This window comes from Agelaius phoeniceus, chromosome 5 (genome assembly GCF_051311805.1).
Source record: "Agelaius phoeniceus isolate bAgePho1 chromosome 5, bAgePho1.hap1, whole genome shotgun sequence".
Classification (NCBI taxonomy): domain Eukaryota; kingdom Metazoa; phylum Chordata; class Aves; order Passeriformes; family Icteridae; genus Agelaius; species Agelaius phoeniceus.
In genome coordinates this window covers 49,016,257-49,026,917 of record NC_135269.1, presented here as the reverse complement: position 1 = coordinate 49,026,917, position 10,661 = coordinate 49,016,257, and the positions used below count along the sequence as shown (strand labels likewise).

The 10,661-nt window shown below is 41.0% G+C and overlaps 1 protein-coding gene across 1 annotated transcript; it reads right to left on the bottom strand.

Annotated features, from left to right (window-relative positions):
- Positions 1 to 481: 481 nt before the first annotated feature.
- On the bottom strand, positions 482 to 10,320 carry CAV2 (caveolin 2). Its single transcript, XM_054631735.2, has 3 exons — positions 9,875 to 10,320; positions 9,537 to 9,724; positions 482 to 2,638 (listed from the first exon to the last, which is right to left on the bottom strand). Exons 1-3 carry the CDS (start codon positions 10,025 to 10,027, stop codon positions 2,488 to 2,490), a joined length of 492 nt encoding a protein of 163 aa, XP_054487710.2. The 5' UTR covers positions 10,028 to 10,320; the 3' UTR covers positions 482 to 2,487.
- Positions 10,321 to 10,661: the final 341 nt, after the last annotated feature.

Genomic DNA, 10,661 nt, shown 5'->3' with positions numbered 1-10,661 from the left:
TTTTTATTTTCTTATAGTAAAGGTACACCTGTTACAGAGAAAGATATTACTATAAATATCTAAGAAACTAAGAGCTTTAATTACAAGCTTGCTTGAGTCTTGTAGCAGCTAGAGAAATGGAGAAAAGAACTAATCAATGACAATTCTAAATCAAAATAAGAACAAACCAAACCACTCTACTTAATTGTGGTAGCTAGAGCCGGTTGACTTTAGTAAGCTATTTAAGAGTGAATATATCCAGGAATGCATACCATAAAATTATACATCTTTCTCTGGGGAATGGTCTCAAAACTTGAATTGCAGACTTGGGTTCCTTTAAAGCTTAGGCTTTTATAAGACTCCTTTTAGACACAAGAACTAGTACTGATTGATTTATTTTCTTTTTCTCTTTTAAATGAATTCATCAAGGGGATATTTTTCAGTGGAAAATATCTTTGTAAAAGTCCTTGGACGCTGTAAAAGAAAATAACTCTCAAAAGAGTTCAAGCCTAGCCTGGCCAATTTTTATTTTCAAAAGAGTTATTTCCATTTTTAACACAAGAAAGGTATTTTGAAGAACACATCTGAAAAACAAGCTAACTTCTTGCAGAATAAAAAAGAACAAGAGCAGTTTCCATGGGCACTAATCATTAAGATCCAGTTTTTTAAAACTATATGAATCCCTCTCTAAATGCTAAATGCTAAAAATACTTTTGCTATACAAAGATGTTCCTAATGCAAAAAGAATATCCAGGTATCTTTAACGGGCCAACAGACAAGAAAAGGAAAATTCTGCAGCTCATCTGTAAAGAAAGCGTGCGCCTGTAAAAAGAATTAAGCATTATTTTGAATGTTGCCGAAATTCTGCAGAGAGACATACTTCAGAGATAGCAATCATTCTGTATGGGCTTAACTGCACAGAGAGATATGTCATTTTCTATTATAAATACACTAAATGCAGTTGATAATAGGGGATCTGTATCAGTACTCATCCATTTCTTTACCTCTCAGATATTTGGAAGAACTGCATAGTATTCTATGCAATTTGGCATTTTAAGAGTTTGTTTAGAAGCTGAAAAATCTGAAAAGAAATGAAGTTGAAAATGGGAAACAGCTGACATTTTATTGTTTTATTAGATACCTCTTGTTTGATAAGAAATTTGATACATTTTAGAAAATAACATTCTAAATCATACAAACATTTTACAATTGCAATTTACCATCTGTATTTAAATAAAACAGCAGCATAAGCCCACCAGAAGGCAAATGTAATTTTAATGTACCTCTGCACATTTTCTGTTATTCTGGTTTAAAAAGTCATATTAGGTGCAGAAGAAAGAAAGGTCTTTTTCAGGGGTTAGGTTTTGAAATAGTAAAAAAGCAGCAGAGAGAGTCAAGTCAATAGGTTAGGAGAATTAGACAAGGATACCAAGTACACTCACTTGCCTTCTATAAGAGCTTGCTACCTAGTTAAAGTGCTAGCATAATGTCTATTGCTTTAAATATCACAATGTTCACACCAATAATATACAGAAATAGGCAGGGTAGCATTTATTACACCCAATTTTTAATAAAAACCATTTCTCATAAACAGATATTTCCAAGTCTTTTGCATAATTGTGTATAAAAACACTTATAATCTTTGCTTTTACACACAATCATATATAATTAATATATTAGAATTGCACAGCAACACTCAAAATCTATTTAATTTAGAAAAGGAAATTTTAGTTATCTAAAATAATTTTTGCAGTGTCTCACTCTTGCTGCTTAATAAGTTGGTTAGAATTCAAATACTAGAGAAACTATGCTTCATAGAAACCTGATCAACTGTCATTTACAAAGGTACAAAATATACAGCAAAGTTAATCTCTCATTAAATAAAATATACAGATTAGCTAATGTTACAGATCATTAACTAACACCTTATTTTAAGGGATAAACTTCTAGGGAGCTTCTTCTCTCCCCCCCAATATAGGAGAATTACACAACAGTTCCTTTCCCTGTATGTTTATGCAATGAGTCACGTTCACTTTAACTGCTGATAACAGAGGACTGGGTTTATCATTCTGCATAGCAAGGCCAAAAATGATCCCTGGTGGAACTGCACTAAAGTCAGTGTGAAACCCTAGAGATCAGTTTTGTCTAAGGTATCACAGCCTATTCATTTATTTATTTAAAGCAATAACACCAATCATTATCACTGTGGTGGCTTTTAGTCCTCCATGAGAATTCTCCCATAATCTACCAATCAATCTACCATTAAAATAAAGTGTTGCCAATATACTCCACGATCACTCTGTTGTTAAAATAGTGAGCTATGAAAATTGCCTACTAATTCTTAAATGGATCTCCCTGATAATAAATGAGTTTTAATAAAAACAGCATGTTCCCACTTAAACCAGACATTGTAATTTAAGTTTGGAATGAATGGTAAGTGCTTGTACGTTAGGTTAGCAAAGAAGTATAACACCAGCTACAACTACAGCAGTGTCACATCTCTGATGTTTACTCTTGGTCCAGGCGTATATTAACCATGGCAAAGCACCGGCCTAGGCTCTGAAAGAATGGTACAACAAAAACCTCTGTCAGGCTCTTCCATACAGTTTGCACTGAAGGCAGGACCATGAGACAGGTTTTCACAAAAGGCACCACAACCCTGCAAAAGAGAAAACAAACAATTTGAAGATTGGTGCTGCTACAGCACAGGGAAATCAGGACAGTGAAACACAGGCGTGACATCTTATGGAAGAGCAGTGGCTCCTCACCTTTTACAACTTCATAATATAAACATAAACATAAATATTCAAGCAAGTTGACTCTTGCAGTCATTCTCCATCAATTTTGTTTGCTCAAGGCCTCACACCTGCATATGCATGTGGTCCTCTGGCCAGAATCATTTGTATGCAACATGGGAGTGTAGACACCATCTTTCTTTTTGTTGTGTCTCTGTTTATTAACTGGCAATTTGTTTACATGCCATTTAGAATGCTGAACTTTTGCTGTGTCTCCCTACTCCTGGCAGGGCTGGTGTACATGATCTGCCATAGCCCTGCTGCCACCCACCATGGCTGAGAGCAGTCATCCCCTAAGGACTCACTTGTGCTGTGGTCATATCTGAATGTGGGTCTTTAGGGGTTGACAGAAACACTATGTTCCCCAGTTTGATTTACTGGAAACAGCCTTTACAATCTGTTGTTGCTCTGCTGCCTCTTCTGGTGTTTCTTTTACCTGTCTGTCTCACAGGCACACACAAGTGCACAGACACGCATGCACATCACACCATTGGTGTCTCATTCCTACCCATCCCTGTTCCAAGATGCTACAGCAGACCAGAAACGGGGAGGCAATATCCAGTTACATCAGATTGTTACAATACAGGTACATGCCACATCTCAGAAAAATGGGCTGATCCTGTGAAGTTCTTAATTTGTGAGTAAGAAATTAACATTAGAATATGGTCGTCAGGGGATAAGATCTTTCTATTCACTCAGGGTGCATACTAGAAAGTATTGTGCTTTCATCTCCTGAGCTTTGGTAAGCATCTGGGGATTGCTCTCCATGTGTGCCAATTCCAAAGCAATGTCATTACTGGTGTCTTGAGCCAAGCATGCTAACAGTGGAGGAGAGCCAGAAGTGCACATACGGGCAGCTCACGAGGGCCAGGGCATACATGACAACTGACCACAATATTTTAAGTTATTCTCCTTCCTTAATCATTTACTGGCCTAAACCTCTGGTCATTTCACTAAGCTGTTCTTACTTGGGTGCAGACAAACTAAATGTATACATAAATAATACTGAAGTTCTACTAGTGCAAGGTTTTAAAAAAATCTCTCTGCCATACTGAATGTGTTTACTTCCTAAATTAGGTAAAAGAAGTTATAGATTCTTTTGTCAATGATAAAAAACTCTGTCCTAATTTACTGTTGGATTCAAAATTTAATTCCCAGTCTTGCATTTGCATAATTCCACTGCAGAATATTCACTCTGACTGGAATGACAGAAAATACCTAATTTAATATTTCATCCTAAGTCTGAAAAAAAGTTGCTGTGTATTTACAATGCATACTCCTCATATTAACAAAGTAGAAAATACCTACCACGTTTTAAAAAATTTTGAAGGTTAGAAATGTACAGAATCACAATTAATTACTTTCAGTGTTTATCTAACAGCTTTTGTCGTACAATGCAAGCCATATACTAATACATCAATGCTCTACTCAAAGCTAGCCCAGATGGATTTAAACAAGAATAGTTTTTCTAAAACCTTCTCTTTTGTCTCTGCTGAAACAGCCCATATAGGACTGTGAGCATTACTGGAAAGTTGTGCCTCTAGTTTTAAACTGAACCCTGTAAACTATGTGTTTATAACCACCTATAATATCACTGCATATAGAATATATCATTTATAGAATAAAAAACTAGGCCTTAAGCTGTTAGAATACAGCTGATAAACATCAATAATGCAAAGGGAAAAAAAAATTTGCTATTTTTCAAGCAATACAGGGAACGCACCCGAAATGGCTATTTTGTTTGTGCTGACTTCACCACTTTCCCATTTCAGATAGTTTATAAGGACAATGTAATTGTTCCTTTGATGCCACCTATAATTAATTTGACCCATTTTTTTAAAACCTAACTGAACTGGAGAGAAGCAGAAAAGACATTTCTTTTGGACCCTTTGTTGACAGGATCACACAAAGTACAAATGAAACAAGTATCACAGTATGCAGAAGATTCACAGAAAGATGTAGAAGGCTGGAAAAACAGTGATCATAGTACTTGAAATTGCTGTAGAGGTCATTCACACAGTACTGGAACTCAACCTATTTTGATAATCTTATGGAAAATAAACATTAAAATGTTTTGGTAATGTTTTATAATCTTTACACACTTATTAAATTTTTTAATTTCTGGTAAATGCATGCAAAACCCAATGTAGGCTGAACCCATAGGAGGATACAGGAAACATAATAGCAACCAAAGCTAATTAATAGAAATAACTTTCAATTTTAAAATAAAAGTCCATCTACTCATAGAACAATTACTCAAACCTCCTTCCTCAGAGAAGAAAATCCTTTACACCAAGGAGAGTCATAAAAGGTATTTTCTAAGTTTTAAATTACATGTGTATTTACATGTGTACCAGCCTGCATCCTGTTCTGCACAGGATCTCATCTGACAATGCGATACTTCCAGATTATCAGAGGCTGCAATGTGCTTTCCATGGAGTGACCAGTCACACTTAAAAATTAATCATCAAATGCCATGAGAAGCCATGTATTTGTTTTTGTGACCTGACAAATATAACAAACCCATCCTTTGCTGTGGATTTAGCCTGATTTACACTTTTGTACACAGACATGGTAGGTACCTGCTTGAGTAATGTCTAACAGTAAAATTGAAGTAGCTTGAGTAATGTCTAACAGTAAAATTGAAGTAGCATATCCCAAGGATATCAACACTGGTGCCATATTGGTACTACTAGTGTTACCATGTAGTACCACATTGGGAAGAAAATGAAAGGTCTGTTGAATTTGTCATCTAAGCTGAAAACAGCTACCTATATGACCTCTGACTGAATCTTGCTATGAATATGTATTATAACATACCCCTCCTTTGACCAAATGGGATGAATTGTGTCTTTTGGGAACTGTTGAACTGAAAAGCGCCAGTTGCCCCATTTTTTCCCTCCTATCCTATTTTCTCTTTATGCTGTTCAAGGCACGGCATCTACAAAATTATACCCCTCAACGTTTTTCACGTTTGCTCATGTTACTTTTTCTTCTTGCTAAGCCCTGAACGAACACTGTCAAGAAGCAAACACCTCTTGGAAATGGCAGAGCACAGTTTAATTCCCACTGATAATGAGAGTCAACTTTTTACAGACATAGGCAACAATGTTGGAGCAGTCATGCACCATTAATTGAGATTCTGGCTTCAAAGTGAAGAATCATGCCTTCTCCTGTAATGTTTTTCAAAATAGAATCTCAGAAATGTCTTAATACTATTTTTCAAATGCTCTGTGTTTCTGTGCTTAAATTATCTAACTCCATGTACTATATCATGATTGTGAATGAAAAGTCTTGTATAGCTCTACAATACCAGCAAGCATTGTGAAAAAGCTAAAAATTACCTAGCAGTTCTACAGCTTGTTGCATTCCATTAACCATTGGGACAAGTGAGGCAATGGATAACCACCAAAGTCTTTCACATCTCATACACAGTATTTGAAGTGCATTAAAATCAAGTATTATGTATTCCAGGACCTGCATAGACTGGAAATGACAAAACTACTACAAAAGAAGCAAGGCAACATCCACATACTTTTTTTTCTAAACCAATATGTACTGGACATCAAAGAAGAGGCATGAAGACAGCACCACCAGATTACAAGGTAGGCCTTCCTAGCTGTAGTGTAATTTATTTAGATTTCAAGCAATCAGTAGGGACACAGTTTTAGGGTTGAGTGTGATAGCAGCAGTTTTGTAAATGAAGTTGTGGAATAAAAAAAGGTAAGAAATAATGCATGTCCATATCTGCTTTTCATGTAAGTCCATGGCTCTGTCTTAGCACTGTGAATGGAAACTCAAGCAGAGAAGTGCTGTGAATACCTACTGCTTTAGCCTATGATGTATAGAGCTGAGTGAGCCCATCTCAGATCCAAGACTCATATTATGGATCACAATAATCCACAAATTATGGATTCTTAGTGTAAATATGCAATGTACCAGAACGCTATTCTGATAAAACTACAAAACACCATACATGCAATTCAAGTGTTAATTTCCAAGAGGTTGCAAACATGTGGCTTGGAACAAGAATCAGTCACTGATCTACAAGAAATACAACAATTTTGCATGAGCTGTGTGTAAAACCAGAAGTGTTCTGTTCATGTTCAAAAATCAACAACCTTAAGAGCTACAATCTGAGGACATATTTAAAAGCTTGCTAATTTCACAGAAAGATATCACAACTCAGTGTGGCCTGTGTACTCTGGTGAGAATGACAGTCATCAGTACAGAAAAAAGGTGAAGTTGACTTCCTTGAACTGGCTTGTATGTGGATCACCAGCCTGCTAGCTGGCCCAGGTTCAGCCCATCAGTATCTTTTACCAGATAGTATGAAACCAGATTTTGGCTCAAGCAGCTGGTTGGGGCACACAATATGCTCCATCTTTACGGTTAAAAATGAAAATGAGGTGTATTACTATGTATTTCTTACTTAGCTTTCTTTTTACAGGTGAAAGACAACATTTACTATCAGGTGTGATGGGGTGTGATTGTGCAATTCACAAGGTGCTCTTGGGCATGAGAAATGCTGAGTTAGACTTATGTGGATTTTTAACATGCTGATAAAACTGCAACAACATGTGTGACATCAACAGACCTTTCTGCTTGAGCACCTCCAGAAGTTGTTGAAACATTTTTGAATTTAGCCCCAGAAAAGACTCCCTTACAACATATCAACATCATCACCTCACTGGTTTGGATGATAAATGTGAAGCACAGAGACTCTTAGTGGCAGACTTCTGGGTGGGTTTGCCCCAGGGTCTTCCCATGACATTTAAACAGCTGAAGACAGAGTTATAATGGAATTGCCTTTCTTTCATGTACAAAACAAGGAGTTACTTTTTTTTCAGACCGAGTGGGCCTACCAGGGAACTACCTTGTACCCTGTATTTACAGCCTTTACACGTGCACTGCTTTTGCACCACCCTCTCAAATGCAGCAACGCTGAACTCCTCACTCGCATGGCATCTGGAACATGAAGAGGTGCCAACTTTGAGATGCCAACTTAGTCTCAGTGTGTTCCACCTTTGTGTTGGAACAAACCCAGCTCAAGTCTGTGGGAATAAGAGGCAGTATTGCCTTTGGATGGTAGCACTGGATGGAGTCCAAGGGGATGCAGATAGCACTACTGGGTTACGTGATTCTTTCACATCCATCCCAGGTGCAAGGAAGATCAAAATGAAAGATCATTTCTATTGTGACAATGAACCTGGGCAAGGAACTGATTTGTTGGGGAAGCAAGTGTGTTCATAGAAAATCGAGAGAAACTTTTCAAGTGAAGTGCTACATTCAGACAGTCCTATTTCACATGTACTGAGAACCCACAGTTCCTGAGACAGTCACTAGGGACTACGTGCATAAATAGTAACTGACCTCTGAGTCCTGGATCAGTGAAACCCTGTATCCAGTCTGTGAAATCCAGATACAAGATCCTTGTGAAGGACAAGAAAAATACTACAGTTTTAATAAATTTGGCACTGATGAATTTTTCCACAGATTTTCACTACTGGAAATCTATATATACTCACTATACCCTTTTGCAGTCACACTGCACACTATGGTGGAGTGACAGCTGACAAATCTAAAAATCTGGGCAACACTATGCCTATGAACTGTTTGTTTGTAACAATTTGGGAACAAGAGATACAGCAAGTGGGCCTCCCTGAAATGCACTGCAACTCCTTTGGATATTATGCAAACACTATGTTCCACAATTCAAGTTAATCAGTTTTCAAAGGGGCTTGACAATGTCACCAACACAAGCTTCCATTGTACTTTCAAAAACTGAAATCTGCACCCATGAGATTGCCACCATAAGTTCAGATAATCAGTGTATTCCTAGGGTTTTGAGTTCACTTCCAGTTTCTGTATTCTGTTTTCCTTGATAAAAGGAAAAGGATTCCAGTGTTACCCAAATCAAATTAGACTTTGCCCAAAACTCACGCATACGGAAAATCTTGGTTTGCAGAAATATGTCAATAATCTGCATTCATGTCTTCCTCTACAGCCTTTTGGATTTGTCAGTTCTTTCCTCAACCTCATTATACTCCCCACCTTTCCCCCTTCTCCACCATCATCTCCCTTTCTGGTCTCAAAGTACTCTTCCTAGTATTTTGTGATCATATTATGCTTAAAGTACACAGGTTTGCTGTGACTTGGATGGCCAGTGTATTTGCCTGTGAACTTGTGCCATGGCCAGAAGCAGCTTTCCTGAGCTCAGCAGGGTTTTTTGCTTAGGTGGAAGGGCTTTGGAGCACTGCATCTAGAGATGGTTATGCACCAGATGCAAGGCACTGGTGTTACATTCTATGTCAGTAACACAGAGCCAGCTTGGGCCTCAAAAGCTTTCTTCAGTCTGTGAGGAAAAAATGAAAGAGGCAACGGTACTAAAAAGTTAGTAATAACTTCAGGTGTTAGTAATACTTCTGCCTAGATAATTCATTTAAAATACACGTTTGAACAAATTCTGCACTTCACTTTAAAAAACAAATTCAGTCACCATTATCACTCCAGAAGCCAGCCAAGGTTGGAATGCACTGCTGTAGGTGCTGTCCAAGCAGACCGCTAGTAAAACCAAGGCAGGGAACTGAATCACAGAGAAAGCACTGTTTCCTTTTCTGTCCCTTTAGAAATAAAGCAGTTAATATTAACATATCTGGCTAGCTGTGTAAAGTCGGCGCCCGGTGGTTGGGCAATAATGAAAGCTAGAGGAGAGGAGTTCTGCGGAGCTGTCGGCAGAGCCCGGACATAGCTCGCCCTTACCAGATGTGGAGGCAGCTGAGCGTGGCGAAGACGATCCCCACAACCAGGGCCATCGGAATGGCGAGGACCAGAGTCAGGACCTTGTAGATCACGTACTTGCTGAGCTCAAACAGAGCGTGGCTGCAGATCCACACCTTGTCGAAGGAGTGGGTGAGCTCGGGCTCCGCGATCACATCCTCGAACCCCAGCTGGAACAAGAGGAGGCTCTACCGTCACGGGGAGCAGGGACGCGGGGACCCCGCGGGGGACCCCCCCCGCCGGGCACCCGAGCACCGGCCCCGGCCCCGGCCCCGGCCCCGGCCCCGCCCGCCCCCGGCCCGGCCCGGCCCGGCCCGCACCTGCAGGTGGGAGTTCAGCCCGTGGGGGTCGCGGTCCAGCTCGTCCTCCGCGCACTTCTCCGCGTCCGACAGCGCGGGGCCGCCGCTCCGCGGGAAGTTGTCGTCGTCGTCCATGAAGATGCGGGTGTCCACTTTCTCCGTCTCCAGCCCCATGGCGCTGCCGCCGCTGCGCGGCTCCGGCCCGGCCCTGCCCCGTCCGCCGCCGCTGCCCCGCCGGGCCGGGCCGGGGCGGAGCGGGGCTGCCCGGGACACGCCCCGCGGGCCGCGCCGGCGGCAGAAGCCCTACCGGGCCCCGGGGACCCGCGGGCCGGGCTCGGGGTGTGCCCCCGCCGGCAGCCCCTGCCCTCGGCTCGGCAGCCGCTCGGTGGGCGCTGAGCCGGCCCGGCCGCGCTGGGTGTCCCCGTCCGTGTGCGGTGCCCGGCTGTCACCGCGGGCTCCCGCCCGGCTGGCCTTTGTCAGCGCCTGTGGCATCGCAACCACAGGCAGCAGAAACAAAAAGCGGAGGGGATTGCGCTCTGGGCCGTGTCCGTGCCCCTCTGCAGCTGTAGGGGAAAAGGGACAGAAGGGGGAAGGAGGGGTGGGTCGCCACTGCCCACCGGGGTTCCCGTGCCCGGCCCCACTGGCCCGTCACACTCCAGCGGGATTGACTTGACTTGTGCTGCTTAAACTGCCTAAATTTTTGCTGCAATAAAATACTGCATCTGCCATTACAATACAAATACAGTATTTTCATGCCTTCTTTGGGTTTTAGCTTCAGTCCATACAAATTATTTCCTCTATTTTACTT

Coding starts and splice junctions, on each gene's coding strand:
- CAV2 (XM_054631735.2), bottom strand. CDS start 10,027: ATGGGGCTGGAGACGGAGAAAGTGGACACCCGCATCTTCATGGACGAC. Junction 9,725..9,874: donor GGCTGAACTCCCACCTGCAG/GTGCGGGCCGGG, acceptor CTCTTGTTCCAG/CTGGGGTTCGAGGATGTGAT. Junction 2,639..9,536: donor CTCAGCTGCCTCCACATCTG/GTAAGGGCGAGC, acceptor TCTCTTTTGCAG/GGTTGTGGTGCCTTTTGTGA.